This window comes from Molossus molossus, unplaced genomic scaffold (genome assembly GCF_014108415.1).
Source record: "Molossus molossus isolate mMolMol1 unplaced genomic scaffold, mMolMol1.p scaffold_m16_p_6, whole genome shotgun sequence".
Lineage (NCBI taxonomy): Eukaryota > Metazoa > Chordata > Mammalia > Chiroptera > Molossidae > Molossus > Molossus molossus.
Genome location: NW_023425399.1, coordinates 44,310,973 through 44,333,105, shown reverse-complemented (window position 1 = coordinate 44,333,105; position 22,133 = coordinate 44,310,973). Strand labels below are relative to the sequence as shown.

General features: G+C 40.0%; 1 protein-coding gene across 1 annotated transcript in view; it reads right to left on the bottom strand.

Moving 5' to 3' along the window:
- CFAP61 (cilia and flagella associated protein 61) overlaps nt 1-22,133 on the bottom strand; it is a 551,989-nt gene that overhangs the window by 324,556 nt on the left and 205,300 nt on the right. Inside the window, exon 14 of the mRNA XM_036245530.1 lies at nt 21,778-21,855. Coding sequence (XP_036101423.1) covers nt 21,778-21,855 — 78 coding nt within the window. The remainder of the gene's footprint in view (nt 1-21,777; nt 21,856-22,133) is intronic.

The following is a 22,133-nucleotide window of genomic DNA, read 5'->3' as shown; positions in this document are numbered from 1 at the left end:
ACGTAGATGATCTAACCTACCACACACGTAGGTTATATGGTACAGCCTATTGCTCCTAGGCTACAAATATAGTATAGCATGTTACTGCACAAAACAACACAAGATTAAATCAAGCACAAGAGAAAGTGATGCCATCAAAAGACTGGGTAAACCCGAGATATACAGGGCTGCTGCCAGCGTAATATGGTATACTGTTTTACACAGACTTTATTTTTTATAAGTAGAAAGAGTATACTCTAAATAAAAATTAAAAGTATAGTAAGGATATGATGACTTTTCAGAAAAGGCTAGGATGAGAGGAGAGAAATGGCGGTGGAGTGAATGGAGCTACACAGACCATCTCCCAGGACCAAACTGGATTTAGAACGAAAATAAAGGCAAATCTTCAGGAAGGGACAACCGAAAGACACCATGGAGGACCACATAACCAGGGAAACTGACTCAATCCTGGTAGGCTTGTGAGGACACGAGAAGGGGCCTGGAGCCCATGGTCCACAGCGGCCTGGGCGGGGACAAGGGGGCTCGGCGGGAATTTGCTGCTACCACCTCGGCTGAGACCCCGCCTGAGTCCTGGGAACTCTGCTGCCTGCTAAGCCCTCGGCTGGTGCCGCATGGGCTGGCAAGGACTGGCTGCGACCAGGGGACTCGGCGGGACGCTGCTACTGAGGCTGAGTCCTGCAAACTCTGCGTGCTAAGCCCTCAGCTGGTGCCGCACAAACTCGGGGGACCAGGGGACTCTGCTGGAAGCTGCAGCCACCTCGGCAGTGTCCTGCTACTGCGGCTCAGTCCTGGGGTTTCTGGTGAGTGCAACGCCCTCGGTTGGTGCCACAGCCACGGCACCCTTGGCTGGAAGCAGTGCCCTCGGGTTAAAATTCCCAGAAGGCTCCACAACTCAGAGTCTAGACAGAAGCTAAATTGGCAGCAGCCACTCACCTTGGGCTCCGGGAGAGGGAAGGCAGACTGGACTGGAACTGTCTGGGGTCACTCGGGTTTTGGAGGGTGCTAAGAGCTTTCGCTGACTGCAGCCACGCAGGACTGTGGACATTTTACTCCTTCCCAGGACCCTGGGGAGAGGCGGAGGCCCCTCCCTCAGAGATTCAACCGCACCTGGTGGCCACTGAAATGCTAATTGAGGCCCATTAGCAAACAGCAGCTGCCCCACCCTCGGGAAATCCTCTTACACTGAGCACATGAGGGAGTTTTTCAGGCAACTCAGAAACCAAGGGTCTTCAGGTGACCTCTACTAATAGCCTCCAGGCAAAAAAAACTAGAGGATAACTACCATTCACTGGGCTAGCAACATTAACCAGAAAAGCTAATTCTTGACGGTGGTGTTTAAAGTGGGTCCTCCCTGGCTCCCAACCCAGGAGAGGGAGCCACAAACAGCAGAACACCAACACCCACAGGGAAAATTTGGCAGACTCCAAAGCCCAATGTGATAGCCAAAATGGTGAAAAACAGAAACAAAAGCCAAATGAAAGAACAAAAGACCTCTACCGAAGACGAGATAAATGAGGTGCAGTTAAGCAAGTTAACAACTAGAATTGAGAGCCATGATGTTGAGGAAGCTCAACAGCATGTGTAAGGATATGAGCACCATGAGTAAAGACATAGAAATGTTGAAAATCAACCAGTTGGAAAGTAAAAACCAACAGGAAGAAATGAAGAATAACATATCAGAAATGAAAAACACATTGGAAGGTCTGAAAAGCAGAGTAGGGGAAGCTGAGGACAGGATCAGTGAATTAGAAGACAGGCTAGAAGAAATCAACCAATCAGAAAACCAAAAGGAAAAAACAATTAAAAACAGGAAGACAGCTTAAGAGAACTGTGGGGCAACTGGAAATGTAATAATATTCGCATCATAGGAGTCCCTGAAAAAGAAGAAAATGAGCAAGGGTTAGAGAATATATTTGAAGAAATAGTGACAGAAAACTTCCCTAACTTGGTGAAGGAAGAAGGCATTCAAGTTCAAGAAGCACAGAGAGCCCCAAGTAAGAAGAAACCAAACAGGCCCACACCAAGACTCATAGTAATCAAACTGCCAAAAATTAAAGACATAGAGAGAATCTTAAAAGCAGCAAGAGATAAGCAACAGGTTACCTACAAAGGAAACCCCATAAGGCTCTCAGCTGACTTCTCAGAAGAAACACTACAAGCCAGAAGGGAATGACATGAAGTAATCAAGGTCATGAAAAACAAAGATCTGAATCCAAGACTACTCTACCCAGCAAGGCTATCATTCAAAATAGAAGGTCAAATAAAGAGCTTCCCAGACCAAAAAAAAAAAAAAAAAAAGGCTAAGGGAATACACTAGCACCAAACCAACACTGCAAGAAATCTTAACAGGACTGCTGTAATTAGCAGGAGAAATGGGACGAAAAATAAAACCACACTAAACAAAAGTGGCAATAAATAAGTACATATCAATAATCACATTAAATGTAAATGGACTGAATGCTCCCATAAAAACACACAGACTAGTTGATTGGATAGGAAAGCATGGCTCATCTATATATTGTTTACAAGAGACCCACCTCACAACAAAAGACTCACATAGGTTGAAAGTGAAGGGATGGAAAAAAATCTTCCAAGCAAACGGAAAAGAAAAAAAAGTTGCGGTAGCAATACTCATATCTGATAAAATAGATTTTAGAATGAAGGCCATAATTAGAGACAAAGAAGGCCACTACATAATATTGAAAGGATCTAACCAACAGGAAGATATAACCTTTATAAACATATATGCACCGAATATAGGAGCACCAAAATATATTTAAAAACTTCTGGAGGACTTCAAAGGAGAAATCGATAGTAATACAATCATAGCAGGGGACTTTAACACCCCACTGACATCACTGGATAGATCCTCTAGAAAAAAAATTAGCAAGGAAACAGAGACTCTAAATGAAGCACCAGACCAAATGGATTTAATAGATATCTACAGAGAACTACACCCCAAAACTACAGACTACACATTCTTCTCAAATGCACATGGGACATTCCCAAAGATAGACCACACGTTAGGGCACAAACTAAGTCTCTACAAGTTCAAAAAGACTGAAGTCATATCAAGCATCTTCTCAGATCACAATGACATGAAACTAGAAATCAATAGCACGAAGAATATACAAAGACATTTGAACACCTGGAGACTAAATACCATGTTATTAAACAATGAATGTGTCACCGAGGAGATCAAGGAAGAAATTAAAAACTTCCTGGAAACCAATGAAAATGAACACACAACAACACAAAATCTTTGGGAAGCAGCGAAAGCAGTTCTGAGAGGGAAGTTCATAGCACTACAGGCCTACCTCAAAAAAGAAGAAAAATCTCTAATAGACTAACTAACCTCACAACTTAAAGATCTAGAGAGCAAACAAAACGAAAACCCCAGAGCAAGTAGAAGGAAGGAAATAGTAAAGATCAGAGCAGAAATAAATGACATAGAGACCAAAAAAACAAAGGATCAATAAAACAAAGAGCTGGTTTTTCATAAAGTTAAACAAGATTGATGGACCCTTAGCTAGACTCACCAAGAAAGAAAGAGACAGAACCCAAATACACAAAATCAGAAATGAAAGAGGAGAAGTAACAACTAACACCACAGAAATACAAAAGATCATTAACAACTACTATGAACAATTATATGGCAACAAATTCGATAATCTAAGTGCAATGGACAAATTTCTAGAAACACATAGTCTCCCAAAACTGGATATGGAAGAGACAGAAAGCTTGAACAGACCAATAAAAACAGAAGAAATTGAAGATGCAATCAAGACTCTCCCAGCAAACAAAAGCCCAGGCCCGGATGGCTTCACAGGGAGTTTTACTGAACATTCAAAGAAGAACTAATCGCAATTCTCCTCAAACTACTTCAAAAAATTCAAGAAGAAGGAAGACTTCCAAACTCATTTTATTTAGCCAGCATAATTCTAATTCCCAAACCAGAAAAAGACACAACAAAGAAAGAAAACTACAGGCCAATATCCCTGGTGAACATAGAGGCCAAAATCCCAAACAAAATACTAGCTAATCGGATCCAGCAATACGCCAAAAAAATTATCCACCATGACCAAGTGGGATTCATCCCAGGGATGCAAGGCTGGTACAATATTAGCAAATCCATAAATGTGATACACCACATAAATAAAATGAAGAATAAAAACCACATGATAATATCAATAGATGCTGAAAAAGCCTTCGACAAAATCCAGCATCCATTTCTGATAAAAACGCTCAGCAGTGTGGGAATACAGGGATCATATCTCGACATAATAAAGGCCATATATGAAAGACCTACAGCCAACATCATACTCAATGGGCAAAAACTAAAAGCATTTCCCTTAAGAACAGGAACAAGGCAAGGATGCCCAGTTTCGCCACTCCTATTTAACATAGTACTGGAAGTCTTAGCCACAGCAATCAGACAGGAAAAAAAAATAAAAGGGATCCAAATCGGAAAGGCGGAAGTGAAACTGTTATTATTTGCAGATGACATGATACCGTACATAGAAAACCCCAAAGACTTCATCAAAAGTTTACTAGACTTAGTAAATGAATTTGGCAAAGTAGCAGGATACAAAATTAATGTCAAGAAATCGATGGCATTCTTATACACCAATGATGAACTCACAGAAAGAGAAACTAAGAAAACAATCCCATTTTCCATTGCAGAAAAAAAAAATTAAGATACCTAGGAATAAACTTAACCAAAGAAATAAAAGACCTATTCGCAGAAAACTACAGGTCATTGAAAAAAGAAATAGAGGAAGATATAAAAAAGAGGAAGCACATACCCTGTTCATGGATTGGGAGAATTGACATCATTAAAATGTCCATATTACCCAAAGCAATCTATAGATTCAATGCAATCCCCATCAAAATACCAACGGCATACTTCACAGAATTAGAATAATTATTTCAAAAGTTCATATGGAATGAAAAAAGGCCTCAAATAGCCACAGCAATCTAGAAAAGGAAAAACAAAGTTGGAGGGATCACAATACCAGATTTCAGGTTATACTATAAAGCCACTGTAATCAAAACAGCCTGGTACTGGCACAAGAACAGGCAGATAGACCAGTGGAACAGAACAGAGAACCCAGAAATGGACCCAAGGCAATATGCTCAATTAATATTGGACAAAGGTGGCAAGAGCATACAGTGGAGTAAGAACAGCCTCTTTAATAAATGGTGCTGAGAAGATTGGACAGCTACTTGCAGAAAAATGAAACTAGACCATCAACTTACACCCTACACGAGAATAAACTCAAAAATGTAACTCATGAATCCATAAAAATCCTAGAAGAGACTGTAGGCAACAAAATTTCACACATCACATGCAGCAGAATTTTAACTGATACATCCCCTAAGGCAATAGAAACAAAGGAGAAAATGAACACATGGGACTACATCAAACTCAAAAGCTTCTGCACAGCGAAAGAAACAATCATCAAAACGGAAAGGCTATCCACTGTATGGGAGAGCATAATTACCAATGATATATCAGATAAGGGGTTAATTTCCAATACATATAGTGCTCATACAACTCCACAAAAGGAAGACAAAGAATCCAATTAAAAAATGGGCAGAGGAACTAAACAGACACCTCTCCAAACAGGACATACAAATGGCTAAGAAACATATGAAGTAATGCTCATCATCACTAATCATCAGAGAGATGCAAATTAAAACAACAATGAGGTATCACCTCACACCTGTCAGAATAGCCGCCATCAACAAATCATCAAACAACTAGTGTTGGTGAGGGTGTGGAGAAAAGGGGACTGTAGTGCACTGCTGGTGGGAATGCAGACTGGTGCAGCCACTATGGAAAACAATATGGTGTTACCTCAAAAAATTAAAAATTGAACTTCCATTTGACCCAGTGATCCCACTTCTTGGAATATACCCTAAGAAGCCTGAAACACCAATCAGAAAGAATATATGTACCCCCATGTTTGTAGCAGCACTATTTACAATAGCTCAGATCTGGAAACAGCCCAAGTGTCCATCAGTAGATGAATGGATACAAAAGCCTTGGTACATATACACAATGGAGTAATACGCAGGTGTAAGAACGAAAGATCTCTTATCCTTTGAGACTACATGGAGGGACCTTGAAAGTATCATTCTAAGTGAAACAAGCCAAACAGAGAAAGACAAGTTTCATATGATCTCACTTATTTGTGGAATATAATGAACATAACAGTCTGAGGAATGGGGTAGTCCCAGAGACGCGGAAGTGGGGTACAGACTGACAATCCCCTAAAGTGGGGGGTGGTGGGGGAGAGATAAACCACAGAACTTATATGCATGTATGCATGAACATTGGACATAGACAACAAACTGGGGAAAGGGCAGGGAGGGAGGAAGAGGGGGGAATCAGTGGGGAAAAAGGAGAAACATCTGTAACAAAAATTAATTTTAAAAAAAGTATAGTAAATATGTAAATCAGTAACACAGTTGTTTATTATCATTACAAAATATTATGTACTATATATAGTTTTATATGGTATACTTTTATACAACTGGCAGATTCATTTACACCAGCATCACCACAAACCTGTTAGTAAAGCTCTGGGCTATGACATTAGGACAGCTATGACAGTGACAGGGATTTTTCAACTTCATTATAACCTTATAGAACCACTGTCCTATGTATAGTCTGTCATGGACGTTGTTATGTGGCACATGACTGTAATATTTTTTTAATTTTTTTTTATCCTCACCCGAGGACATTTTTCCATTTTTTGTTCAGATAGAGCGGGAGGGAGAGAGAGAGAGAGAGAGAAACATGGATGCGAAGGGACACATCAAGTGGCTCCCACCCGCACGACCAACCAGGGCCGGGGATAAACTCCAACCGAAGTACATTCCCCAGCGGGAACCGAACCCGGGTCTCTCTGTACCTCAGGCCGACGCTACAACCGCTGAGCCAAACCGACCAGGGCTATTTTTTAAATTTTTAATTGTTAGAGAGTGGGAGAGAGAGAGAGAGAGAGAGAGAGAGAGAGAGAGAGAGAGAGAGAGAGAGAGAGAGAGGTGAAAGAGAAACATTGATGCATGTGCCCTGACTGGGGATTGAACCCACAACCTAGGTATGTGCCCTGACCAGCAATCGAACCTGCCACCTTTTGGTGCACAAGATGACACCCCAACTAACTGAGCCACCCAGCCAGGGCCTGTATAACATTTTTACACTGTGGGAGGTAATTTAAAGGACCGGTGAGTGTTTTCTTGTGAAAGGAAATACTGCACACAGTCTGCTTTTTTGGGCCTGGTTCTGTTCACCACCTGTCTCCCACACCATGGCAGAGGGACTCAGGGGCTCATCCATGCTGACTCTGCCCTGCCTTGCCTCCCAGCAGTGCACACTGCGGGGTGTGGGCAAAGGACAGTATATGTGACTCTCTCATAACAGGGGCAGTAAACACACTTGAAATGCAGAAAAAATCAAACCGCATGCAGACTAAAAAGCACCTATTTATACTTCTTACTTTTCACAGTAAAATTGTCCTAAAATTACACTTTCAAGAAGAATTGAAAAATGCAAGGGACTTTATTTAAGCTATGATTGGCAAGGCTGGCAAGAGAAAATTCTGGAAAACTGTGAAGTCTGTGTCTAAACCCTTCAAGGTTCCTTGTGTTCAGCTTCACACACACACACACACACACACACACGGGAAACGGGATTTGGGGTAATCAGGCCAGTGGTGGTACCCAAAGGCAATTCTGGCAATGTCTGAACTTTCTGTTTGTGTTGACCCTATAACTGCCTTTATACCTTAAGATTTTTATTTAATTACCAAGGAGGCATCCCTCATTATATATAAAAAAATGAGTAATAAGTGTAGGGCTAGAAAATCGGTTTTAAAAAAAAGGCAAAAACAAAGAACCAATAGAGGTTATTAGCTCAAAACAATAGATGGACCATGTGCATCTAATTTTCTTTCTATCCCTAATCTCTTAAAATGAAACAAAAAAGTATTTTTTAAATTATGATGGGGAGTGATGAGGGAACAGAGTAAGGCAGTTTCACCTTAGAAGGAAACATATCAAAGTTCTCTACCATTTGGTTAAAACTTCTAGTCTTGGTCCTTGACTGCTGCCTGCCAATACAGCCTCCAAGCATCACAAAAGGAAGCCAGAAGACCGGTGCTCTCTACCAATTAGACAGGGCATGGGAAACCCTTCCAGTGACTGGAGAAATGCAATGGAGAAGTGTGCACAACTGTCAAGGATACTCGTGCCAAACAACCATACTGGTAATCTATTCTGTCATTCATGACAGGGACAAACTTTGGAGGAAAACTGACAAATGCAAAAGACCAGAAGAGAGAAACATACAACTTATTCCAGAGAAAGCAGAGGTTATTGTAAATACTTGGAAATTAAGAAATACTCTTGCAAAGAGAAATCCTATAGACTAGATAAAATAACCCCAAAATTATAAACTATCAAAAAATAATGCAAAAAGCAAAAACCCAACCATTAACATTGAATCCTATAGAACTCAGCTTAAGCATAATCTTAAATGTCTTTGTTATAAAAGAAGAAAAGCAAACTGGTGCAATGAAAATGCTAGCAGATAAAGGATAAGGATAGTGGATTCAGATATGCCCTCATCTTGCATTACTAGAGTTTGATTCCTTCCCAAGTGCACTATCCTACCCTGAACCTTAGTAACCTCCATGGGACCATAGAAAACATTTGAATTGGGTGGTGAACACGGCTAACCCTAGCTAGTATGAGAACCAGTGGTATATACAGTGGGTATGTAGTGACTGTCATCCTTCAGCAGATTGCCAGAGCACTGGTTCAGTGTTTCTACACAGGGTATTGGGACTCTTGGTACTGGATTTTCCTTAGTTCTGGTTAATTTATGACCTAGTGGTTGAAAATAGTTTGACCAGCATGAAGGTTAGAGAAGAATGTGGGTCTAACAGTTGGCTGAACTGCTGAATGGCTAAATATGTTCAAGTTCAAAGGCATGTCAAAGACATAATACAGCTGAAAACAAATTATTCAGGGAACAGAAGAGAATTTTCTTAAAATGCTACTCAGTATCCAAAGAGATAACAAAAAGGATCTTGCATGTAATGTAACAAACAAACTGCTACAAATAAACAAGGAAGAGACTTGGAAGTTAAATATTTGAACCCTGATATTAAAATCCAATAGGAGGCCTGGATAATAGACTAGGCATGACTGAAGAGTGAATTAGGGAGCCAGAAGACAAAATTAAGGAAATCTAGAAAAAATTACAAAAGATTAACAAATATGAGGAGAAAGTTAAAAGACAGTCAAGGATCAACTTCTGGTCAAGATGGTGACGTAGGTAAACATAGTACTTGCCTCCTCCTCCAACCACATCAAAATTCCAACTAAACTACAGAACAACTATCATTGTGAACCATCTAAAATTGAGCTGAATGAAAGTCCTACAACTAGGGAATTAAAGAAGAAGCCACATCAAGACTCAGAGGAGGGGTGGAGGCATGGAACTGACTGGTCCCATACCCACATGTGGCGTTTTTGTTTTTTTTTTTTAACTTTTTTTTCTTTTTCCTTTATTGATTTTACAGACAGAGGGAGAGAGAGATTGGAACACTGATGAGAGAGAACATCAACTGGCCATCTCCTGCATGCCCCCCACTGGGGATTTGGCCCACAACCTGGGCATGTGTCCTGACTGGAAATCAAACCAGCGACCTCTCGGTGCAGGGGTTGATGCTCAATCACTGAGCCACACCGGCCAGACATGGTGGTTTTTAACTGGGAGGGATATCTTGGCTGTGGAGGTCAGCCCCATACCAGACCCTTCAGCCCAGGGCTCCAGTGCCAGGAGAGGTCTCCATATGTGGGGATTGTGGCTGAATGACATAGAGGCTTCTGGAGTCCCAGGCGTTCTTCTTAAAGGGCCCACACATGGACTTACTCAGACTCACTCCCTCTGAGCTCCAGCACTGGGGCAGCAGCTTGAAAGGAACCAGAGACATACAGGGAGGAACTAACTTGTCTGGCATCAGAGCAAGGGTCGGGAGGGGCAGCTTTCTTCCAGACAAAAGTGCTGGCAGAGGCCACTGTTGCTTTGCTGAACCCTCCCCACCACAGAGCTCACAGGCAGGCACCATATCTGAGTCTCTATCAACCTGGCTCACACTGTTTGCCCTGCCCTGCCCTGCTGATTCCCTGAGATATCATCCCACCCACCTTGCGGACTCACCCAAGCTGTTTCCAGGGCTTTTCCAAACAATTGGCCTCTCTTGTCTCATTCTTCAGACTTTTCTAAAATCTCTCAAACAAGCAGCAGCTGGTCTCAGTGTGCCTTGTACTTCTCGCTATGGAGCCCCAGGCCCAGCAATGGTGGCAGCCTGCACTGATTCACAGCTTGGCCTCTCCTGGGCAGCTCCAAGCCCATCACTAGTAAGCCATCTGCAGATCACTCTGTAGCCTGTGCCGAGTGGCCCCAGGCAGGGCACAGGTTATAGCTGACGTTGCACCTCCCAGGAGGCCCCAGAGCCAGTGTATGTTGTGGAAAGCTTTAGAACATGCTGGATTGTAACCCTACCACCTCCACAAGTGACATACTCAAGGGACAGACTCCATGAGCGCCAAAGCCCCACTGAAGCAAGTCCTGCTCTGTAGGGTAGTCATCACACAGCAGCTCTTTCACTGTAGTGGCAGCTGATTCTCACAGCCAATTGGCCCTGGGGAGCAATCCTTCCTAGTGACACCAACAGCAATCAAGACTCAAATACAACAGGACAGTGCACACAGCCCACACAGGGGTGCACCTGGAGCACCCAGCTAAGGTGACTGGGGAGGCAGTGCCACTGGGACATACAGGATACCTACTATACAAGGCCACTCTACCAAGTCTGATATATAGCAGCTCTACCTAATTCATAAAAACAAACAGGGAAGCAGCCAAAATGCAGAGATAAACATATCGTAAGTAAAAAAACAGGAGAAATCTCCAGAAAAATAACAAAATGAAATGAAAGCATGCACACTGCCAGATACAGAGTTCAAAACAATGGTTATAAAGATGCTCAAATAACTTACTGAGAACTTCAAGGAACTTAGTGAGAACTTCAACAGCATGAAAAAGGACTGAGGAACCATAAAACAGAACCAATCAGAAAGGAAAGATACACTAACTGAAATGAAGAATAATTAACAGGAAATCAACAGCAGATTAGAGGATGCCAAGAATCAAATAATAAATTTTGAATGTAAGAAAGCAAAAACAGCCCTGGCCGGTTTGGCTCAGAGGCTAGAGCATCAGCCTGCAGTCCCGAGAGACCTGGGTTCAGTTCCTGCTAAGGGCATATACCTCAGTTGCAGTTTGTCCCCGGCCCTGGTTGGGTTGTGCGGGTGGCAACTACTCGATGTGTCCCTTTCACGTCGATGTTTCTCCCCACCCCCCCAATCTGAACAAAATATCAAAAAATGTCCTCGGGTGAGGATTTAAAAAAAAAAAAAAAAAAAAAAAGCAAAAACACACAATCAGAACAGAAAAAAGAATCCAAAAATATGAAGACAGTGTAAGGAGCCTTTGGAACAACTTCGAGTATACCAACATTCGCATCATGAGGGTGCCACAAGAAGAAGAAGAGAGAGAGCAAGAAATTGAAAACCTATTTGAAAAAATAATGACAGCCTGGCCCGTGTGGCTCAGTGGACTGAGTGTTGTCCCATGGACTGAGAGGTCACTGTTTGCTTCCCAGTTGAGAGCACATGCCTGGGTTGCGGGCTTGATCTCCGATTGGCGTGCCGAAGGCAGCCAATCGATGTTTCTCTCTCACACTGATGTTCCTATCTCTCTCTCCCATCCTCTCTCTCTCTAAAAAAAATTAATAATAATAATTAAAAAAAAACAATAAAAACATATTTAAAAAAATAATGACAGAAAACTTTCCTTACCTAGTGAAAGAAATAGACATACACATCCAGGAAGCATAGAGAGTCCCAAAAATGATGAACCACATGAGGCCCACACCAAGACATTGTAATTAAAATGCCAAAGGTTAAAGATAAAGAGAGAATCTTAAAAGCAGCAAGAGAAAAGCAGTTAGGCCCTGGCCAGTTTGGCTCAGCGGTTAGAGCGTCGGCCTGCGGTCCGCAGAGACCCGGGTTCGGTTCCCGCTAAGGGCACGTACTTCGGTTGCAGTTTGTCCCTGGCCCTGGTTGGTCGTGCGGGTGGCAGCCACTCGATGTGTCCCTTCACATCAATGTTTCTCTCTCTCTCTCCCTTCTTCTCTCTCCCTCCCACTCTACCTGTACAAAAAATGGAAAAATGTCCTCGGGTGAGGATAAAAAAATAAATTAATTAAAAAAAAAAAAGAAAAGCAGTTAGTTACCTACAAGGGAGAGCCCATAAGATTGTCAGTTGATTTCTCAATAAAAACTTTGAAGGCCAGAAGGGGGTGGCAATAAATATTCAAAGTGATGAAAAATAAGGACCTACCATCCAAAATTACTCTACCCAGTAAAGCTATCATTTATATTTAAAAGTCAGATAAAGAGCTCCCCAGAAAAGCTAAAGGAGTTAATCACCACCAAACTAATATTACATGAAATATTAAGGGGTCTTCTTTAAGAAGATGAAGAAAAAAGAAAAGAGAAAAAATATGAACAAGAAAATGGCAATAAATACATATCTATCAACAATTGAATCTAAAAATCAAAATAAATGAACAAGCAGAATAGAAACAGACTCATAGAACATTTTGACAGTTGCCATATGGTAGTGGGGTTAGGGGTGTGGATGAAAAAGGTGGGATTTAGAAGTAAAAATTAATAGTTATAGTGTAGTTATGGGGGTATGAAGTACAGCATAGGGAATATAGTAAATAATATTCTAATAACTATGTATGGTGTCAGATGGTATGAGATTTTTCAGGATGATCACTTAATACATTTTATAATGTCTAATCACTGGGATGTACACCTGAAACTGATATAATATTGTATGTCAACTATAATCTAAAAGTTAAAAAAAGATGTAAAGGACCAATTCAAAAGGTCCAATATCTAAAAAGGAATTCAAGAAGAGAATCGAGAAAATGAAAGGGAATCAACAATTAATAAAATCATATAAAAAAAGATGTTCCCAAGTTCAAAAGATGCATAAGTTACTTCTTGGTAAAATTTCAGAATTTCAGATATAAAAAAGAAAAAAACATAGAAATAAACATACCAAAGAAAACAAACAAACACTTATTTATATCAGATTATATTTTATCAGAGACCTTGGACACTGGAAGACAATGAGAGTAAAAACATCAACATTCTGATGAGAAATAATTTGAATACAAATTCTATATATGCCCTGGCTAGCATGGATCAGTGATTAGAAGGTTGGCCTGTACACCAAGGGTCATGGGTTTGATTGCCAGTCAAGGGCACATACCAGGGTTGCAGGTTTGATCCCCAGCCCTTGTTGGGGCACTTGAGAGAGGCAACTAATCAATGTGTCTCTCTTACACCAATGTTTCTTTCTCTCTCTCCCACTCTCTGTCCTCGGGTGAGGATTAACAACAGCAGCAACAAAAGAATTCTACACACAAACGAATAAATATTCAAGTGTGAGGAAAAAAGAAAAACTTCTTGGATATGTATATACACAGAGACACTACTACCTACCACCCTTTCTAGAAGAATTACTCAAAGACATATTGAATCAAAAGAGAAATGAATCTAAGAACGAGGAGAGTTTGAATACATTAAAGGAGTAAAGCCATATGATTATCTCAACAAATGCCAAAAACCCATTTGATAAAATTCAACACTCATTCTTAAAAACTTTTAGTAAACTATAAACAGGAGTGAACTCTTTTAACTTGATAAATGGTATCTTCCAGTACCTACAGCAAATATTTTATAAAATGGGGGGAAATGCAGAATCATTCCCATTAAAATAAAAAACACCACAAAAGTACCCATTATAAACATTACTATTCAGTGTTGTTCTAAACATACAATAAAATTTGGAAAAACAAATAAGGTATACATATTTTTAAAAGAAGGCATGGCCACAACAGTATCTCCCATCCCACATGCTCTTCTACAGAGAGAAGTTGTCACATTAAGAGTTGAAGTCCATTTCTCCATCCATGGAATCTGAGCATGCCCTGTGACTGGTCTGAACACTATAATATAAGTTATGATGGGCCAGAAAAGAATCCGTTGAAATGCTCTCGGAGCTAATAAGAGACTTCAAAAAGCTGGTTGGATACAAGAATACAAAAATTAGTAGATTTCCCACATATCAAAATAAACATTTGGAAAGTACAATGAAAAAAAATGTGTCTATCCACAGTCCCCAGAAAAATGAATCATAAATGTTCAGTACTATATTAGAGAAGATCTCAGCAGGAAACAGATGGTATGTTCCAGTTAGCATAATTGGAGTTTAACAAAGGGACTATTGGGAAATTCCAAAATGGCGGCAGAGTGAACGGAGGCTACACGGACCATCTCCCAGAACCAAACTGGAATTACAACTATAACACAGACAAATCGACGGGAAAAAGCAACAGAAAAGCAGCTTGCGAGGACCATATAACCAGGGACACTGACTCAATCCGGGTAGGATTGTGAAGGCGTGAGGTGGGGGATGGGAGCCCACAGATATCAGCTGTTGTAGCTGGGACCAGCGCCCTCGGGTTAAACTCCCAAGTGGCTCCACAGCACAGAGCAGGACAGAGGCTTAAAAAGCCACAGCCAATAACCTTGGGCTCCAGCAGAGGGAGGGCAGACAGGACTGGAACTGTATGGGGACACTCGGGATTTGGAGGGCACTGAGAGTTTTTGCTGAGTTGCTGCCACGCAGGACAGTGGCCATCTTGCTCCTTCCCAGGGCTCTGGTGAGAGGCAGCAACCCCTCCCTCTAAGATCCAACCCCACCCTGTGGGCCATTGAAATGCTAATTGAGGCTCAACAACAACCAGCATCTGCCCCACAAGGGGAAATCCACTTATGCTGAGCACCTGTGGGAGTTTTTCAAACAACTGATAACCCAAAACTCTTCAAGTAACCTCAACTGCTAGCCTCCAGGCAAAAAGCTAGAGGATAACAGTAACATTCCTGGGCTAGCAACTTTAACCAGGAAAGTAAGACTTGACAGTGGAGTTTAACGTGGGTACTCCCTCGCTCATCTAAACCCAAGAGAGGGAGCCACAAACAGCAGAACACCAACACCCACAGGGAAAACTTGACAGGCTCTGAAACCCACTGAGATAGACAAAATGGTGAAACACAGAAACAAAAGCCAAATGAAAGAACAAGAGACCTCCACCGAAGAGGAGATCAATGTGGAGTAGTTAGGCAAGTTAACAGAGCTAGAATTCAGAGCCATGATCTTGAGGAAGCTCAACAGCATGAGTAAGGACATAGAGATGCTGAAAATAAGCCAATTGGAAATTAAAAACCATCAAGAAGAGATCAAAAAATGACATATCAGAAATGAAAAACATATTGGAAGGTCTAAAAAGCAGAGTAGAGAAAGCTAAGGACCGGATCAGTGAATTAGAAGACAGGGTAGAAAAAAAATCAACTGATTAGAAAACCAAAAGGAAAAAACAATTCAAAAAAGGAAGAGCCCTGGCCAGTTTAGCTCAGTGGTTAAAGCATCAGACTGTGGTCCAGAGAGGCCTGGGTTCGGTTCCCGCTATGGGCACGTACCTCAGTTGCATTTTGTCCCTGGCCCTGGTTGTTCATGCCGGTGGCAGCCACTCGATTTGTGCATTTCACGTCAATGTTTCTCTCCTCTCTCTCTCTTCCTCTCTCTCTCTTCCTCTCTCTCCCTCCCATTCTATCTGAAGAAAAAATTAAAAAATGTCCTCGGGTGAGAATAAAAAAAGAAAAAAAAAAGAAAACAGTTTAAGAGAACTGTGGGACAACTGGAAATGTAATAATATTCGCATCATAGGAGTCCCCGAAGAAGAAGAAAATGAGCAAGGGTTAGAGAATATATTCAAAGAAATAGTGACAGAAAACTTCCCTAATTTGGTGAAGGAAGAAGGCATTCAAGTTCAAGAAGCACTGAGAGCCCCAAGTAAGAAGAACCCAAACAGGCCCACACCAAGACGTATAGTAAACAAAATGCCAAAAATTAAAGACAAAGAGACAATCCTAAAAGCAGCAAGAGATAAGCAACAGGTTACCTACAAAGGAAACCCCATAAGGCTCTCAGCTGACTTCTCACAAGAAACACTATAGGACAGAAGGGAATGGCAGGAAGTAATCAAGGTCATGAAAAACAAGGATCTGAATCCAAGACTACTCTACCCAGTAAGGTTATCATTCAAAATAGAATGTCAAATAAAGAACTTCCCAGACAAAAAAAAAAAAAGACTAAGGGAATACATTAGCACCAAACCAGCACTGCAAGAAATGTTAAAAGGACTACTGTAATTACCAGAAGAAATAGGAAGAAAAATAGAACCACACTAAACAAAAATGGCAATAAATAAGTACATATCAATAATCACCTTAAATGTATATGGACTGAATGCTCCAATAAAAAGACACAGAGTAGCTGATTGGATAGGAAAGCATGGCTCATCTATATATTGTTTACAAGAGACCCACCTCACAACAAAAGACTCACATAGGTTGAAAGTGAAGGGATGGAAAAAAACTTACCAAGCAAACGGAAAGCAAAAAGAAGCTGGGGTAGCAATACTCATGTCTGATCAAGTAGATTTCAAAATGAAGGCCAAAACTAGAGACAAAGAAGGCCACTACATAATATTGAAAGGATCTACCCAACAGGAAGATATAACCTTGATAAACATATATGCACCCAATATAGGAGCACCAAAATATATTAAAAATCTTCTGGAGGACTTACAAGAAGAAATCGACAGCAATACAATCATAGCAGGGGACGTCAACACCCCATTGACACCACAAGATAGATCCTCTAGACAAAAAAATTAGCAAGGAAACAGAGACTCTTAATGAAGCACAAGACCAAATGCATTTAATAGATATCTACAGAGAATTACACCCCAAAACTGCTAAATTCACATTCTTCTCAAGTGCACATGGGACATTATCAATGACAGACCACATATTAGGACACAAACTAAGTCTCTACAAGTTCAAGAATATTGAAATCATATCAAGCATCTTCTCTAGGCATAAAACTAAAAATCAGTTGCAACAAGAACATGCAAAGACATATGAACCCATGGACGCTAAATAGCATGTTATTAAACAATGAATGAGTTACTGAAGAGATCAAGGAAGAAATTCAAAACTTCCTGGAAACCAATGAAAATGAAGACACAACAACACAAAATCTATCAGATGCAGTGAAATCAGTTCTGAGAGGGAAGTTCATAGCACTAAGGCCTACCTCAGGGTACAAGAAATATTTCTAATTGACTGTCTAACCTCACAACTTAAAGAATTAGAAAGCAAACAAAACAAAAACCCCAGAGCAAGTAGAAGGAAGGAGATAGTAAAGATCAGAGCAGAAATAAATGACAGAGACCAAAAGAAAAAAAAAAAATTCAAAGGATCAATGAAACAAAGAGCTGGTTTTTCAGAAAGATAAACAAGATTGATGGACTCTTAGCTAGACTCACCAAGAAACAAAGAGAAAGCACCCAAATACACAAAATCAGAAATGAAAGAGAAGTAACAACCGACACCACAGAAATACAAAAGATTGTTAACAGCTACAATGAACAACTATATGGCAACAAATTCAACAATCTAAAGCAAAATGGACAAATTTCTAGAAATACATAGTGTCCCAAAACTAAACCGGGAAGAGATAGAAAACTGGAACAGACCAATAACAACTAAGGAAATTGAAGAGGTAATCAAGACTCTCCCAGCAAACAAAAGCCCAGGCCCAGATGGCTTCATAGGGGAGTTTTACCAAACATTCAAAAAAGGAACTAACACCCATTCTCCTCAAACTATTTCAAAAAATTCAAGAAGAAGGAAGACTTCCATACTTGTTCTATGAGGCCAGCATAATTCTAATTCCAAAACCAGAAAAAGACACTACAGAGAAAGAAAACTAGAGGCCAATATCCCTGGTGAACATAGATACCAAAATCCCAAACAAAATACTAGCTAATCGGATCCAGCAATACATCAAAAAAATTATTCACCATGACCAAGTGGGATTCAGTCCAGGGATTCAAGGCTGGTACAATATTCGCAAATCAATAAATGTGATACACCACATAAACAAAATGAAGAATAAAAACCACATGATCATATCACTAGACACTGAAAAAGCATTCGACAAAATCCAGCATCCATTTCTGATAGAAACGCTCATCAATGTGGGAATAGAGGGATCATATCTCGGCATAATAAGGGCCATATATGAAAGACCTACAGCCAACATCATACTCAGTGGGCAGAAACTAAAAACACTTCCATTAAGAACAGGAACAAGACATGGATGTCCACTTTCGCCACTCCTATTTAACATAGTACTGGAAGTCTTAGCCACAGCAATGAGACAAGAAGAAAAAATAAAAGGGATCCAGATTGGAAAGGAGGAAGTAAAATTGTCATTATTTGCAGATGACATGATACTATACATAGAAAACCCTAAAGACTCCATCAAAAATCTACTAGACTTAATAAATGCATTTGGTAAAGTAACAGGATACAAAATTAACGTCAAGAAATCAACAGCATTTGTATACACCAATGATGAACTCACAGAAAGAGAAACTGAAAATACAATCCCAATTACCATCGTGGCAAAAAAATTAAGATACCTAGGAACAAACTTAACCAAAGAAGTAAAGGACCTATTTGCAGAAAACTACATGACATTGAAAAAAGAAATAGAGGAAGATATAAAAAATCGGAAGCACATACCTTGTTCATGGATCGGAAGAACTAACATCATTAAAATGTCCATACTACCCAAAGCAATCTATAGATTCAATGCAATCCCCATCAAAATACAAACAACATATTTCACAGAACTAGAACGAAGACTTCAAAAGTTCATATGGACCCAAAAATGCCCCCGAATAGCCTCAGCAATTTTGAAAAAGAAGGACAGAGTAGGTGGGATCACAATACCAGATATCAGGTTGTACTACAAAGCAACTGTAATCAAAACAGCCTGGTACTGGCACAAGAACAGGCATATAGACCAGTGGAACAGAACAGAGAACCCAGAAATGGACCCAAGGCAATATGCTCAATTAATATTGGACAAAGGTGGCAAGGGCATACAGTGGAGTAAAGACAGCCTCTTTAATAAATGGTATTGGGAAAATTGGACAGCTACATGAAAAAAACATGAAATTAGACCATCAACTTACACCATACACAAAAATAAACTCAAAATTGATAAAAGACTTAAATGTGACCCATGAATCCATAAAAATTCTAGAAGAAAACGTAGGCATCAAAATTTCGGACATCATATGCAGCAGAATTTTCACTGATACATCCCCTAAAGCAACAGAAACAAAGGAGAAAATGAACACATGGGACTACATCAAACTAAAAAGCTTCTGCACAGCCAAAGAAACAATCATCAAAATGGAAAAGCAACTCACTGTATAGGAGAACATCATTGCCAATGATACATCATATAAGGGGTCAATTTCCAAAATATATAGAGTACTCAAACAACTCAACAAAAGGAAGACAAAGAACCCAATTAAAAAATGGGCAGAGGAGCTGAATAGACACCTCTCCAAACAGGACATACAAATGGCCAAGAGACATATGAAGAAATCCTCAACATCACTAATCATCAGAAAGATGCAAATTAAAACAACAATGTGGCTTCACCTCACACCTGTCAGAATGGCCGCCATCAACAATTCATCAAACAAGTGTTGGCGAGGATGTGGAGAAAAGAGGACTCTAGTACACTGCTGGTGGGAATGCAGTCTGGTGCAGCCACTATGGAAAACAATATGGTTTTACCTCAAAAAATTAAAAATTGAACTTCCATTTGACCCAGTGATCCCGCTTCTAGGAATATGCCCTAAGAATCCTGAAACACCAATCAGGAAGAATATATGTACCCCCATGTTCATAGCAGCACTATTTACAATAGCTAAGATCTGGAAACAGCCCAAGTGTCCATCAGTAGACGAATGGATAAAAAAGCTGTGGTACATATACACAATGGAGTACTATGCAGTTGTAAGAAAGAAAGATCTCTTATCCTTTAAGATGACATGGAGAGACCTGGAAAGTATTATCCTCAATGAAATAAGCCAAGCAGATAAAGACAAATACCACATGATCTCACTTATATACGGAATATAATGAACATAACAGTCTGAGGAATACGGTAGACCTAGATACATAGAAGTAGGATACAGACTGACATCCCTCAGAAGAGGGGGTATGGGTGCGTGGGAAGTGATAAACCACAGAACTTATATGCATGTATGCATAATAATTGTAATGGACAACAAAGCCAGAGATGGGGTGGGGCGGATGGTAAGGGGGGGTGCCAATGGGGTAAAAAAGGAGAAACATCTGTAACCAAAAATAATAATAATAAATAAATAAATGTAATTTACAAAAAAAAAAACACACAAAAAACAAAGGGACTATTTACAAGGAGGGGGCAGGTTGTTGAGAAACCAATGGGGATAATATAACAGCAACTGCAAGCTATTACCACACTAGGGGGAGTGGTATGAAAGGTACTGGTTCCTGGAATCCAATGAAAGAGTCATGGAGAAGAGGCTGCCTTGAAAAGATGAGAGAATTCAGTACAAAGAATAGACCAGAGCAGCCCAATTTCACTCTTCTCCCTTCCTCTCATCATGGTTCCCCATTGGTCAAACCTAACTGGAAGCCAAAAGGCAAAGGCTCCCATGATGCTGCCTCTCAGGTTAGGCTTCCTGGGACAGAACAAGATGGAGAAAGGCAGAGAGCGAACCTACAGGGGTAAAAAAGTATCTGGCACACTTGCCTGTGTGAACAAAGCCACAAAAGTTTTCCAAAGAACTCAAAAGAATTCAACCACTACAGCAACAAAAATAGAGACTATATTCCTAAAAGACGCATCTCAGTATTTTAATTATCAATTCTTCCTAAATTGTTCTATAAAATCTACATAAGCACAAATAAATTCATAATCAGTATTACAAGGTTTATCTGGAACAGAAAATATCTAAATTAAAGCCATTAACATTTGGGGAAAAAGACAAATGAAAGAAGACTCCTCTACCAGACAGCAAAGCACACAATAATGTGATGCCAACAAATAAATCCATAGAACAGAATAGAGAGTGAAAACAGACACAGGCACATGAAAACTTAACAATGTAAAGGCAGCATTTTAAATCAGTAGGGAAAAAATGGAATACTTTGTAATACATACTTTGGAGTAACTGACTGTGACCTGGGAAAAAATCCACTTGACAAGACACATACACAATGCATGTAATTAAGCGCAAGGAAAAATGTTAGAAGAGATAAATGCCTAACTATCAATAGTAGTCATCCTTTGGGGAGAGCAGTGGAATTCCTTTTTCTTTCTTGGTGGTGGGAGACTATTTGAATTTTTAGAATCTGAATGTTTTCATATATTTTTGTAATATTTTAAACATTTTTGAACTGAAAAAAAAGAAAATTTAAAAGCAGGATACAAGCCTATAATGATTTGTATCCTTCAGAAAAAGAGGCATTCATATTAAACAAGTAAAAATGAAACTTCAAAAGAGGTATTGTATACTAATTCATGAAATAAAGAGGCAAATCAAGGAAATTAATATCCATTTCACAATTTACCATTTCATTTCTGATCACTGCAATGCCAACTATTTGTTCTGCCACATCAGCTACAAATGCCTGCAGTGGTGTTCCATCCTAAAAAGATGAATACATTTTTAAGACCCTTGAAAATATTGCTTCAATGTTTCTGTAAACAGTCAATAATAGGTTTGAAACATAATTACATAATGTTCAGAAGCACCATCTATCACCACTTACCTTTGGGCCAGGTAGTAACTTATAAGCCCTGCCTGTGTTCATTTAATATTCACTCTGAGCCTATAAGTATTATCATTATCTCTACCTCATTTGGGATAGAATAGTTTGAGAGGCAGAGTAACTTGCCAAGATCTCCAGCTGGTAAAGAATGAATC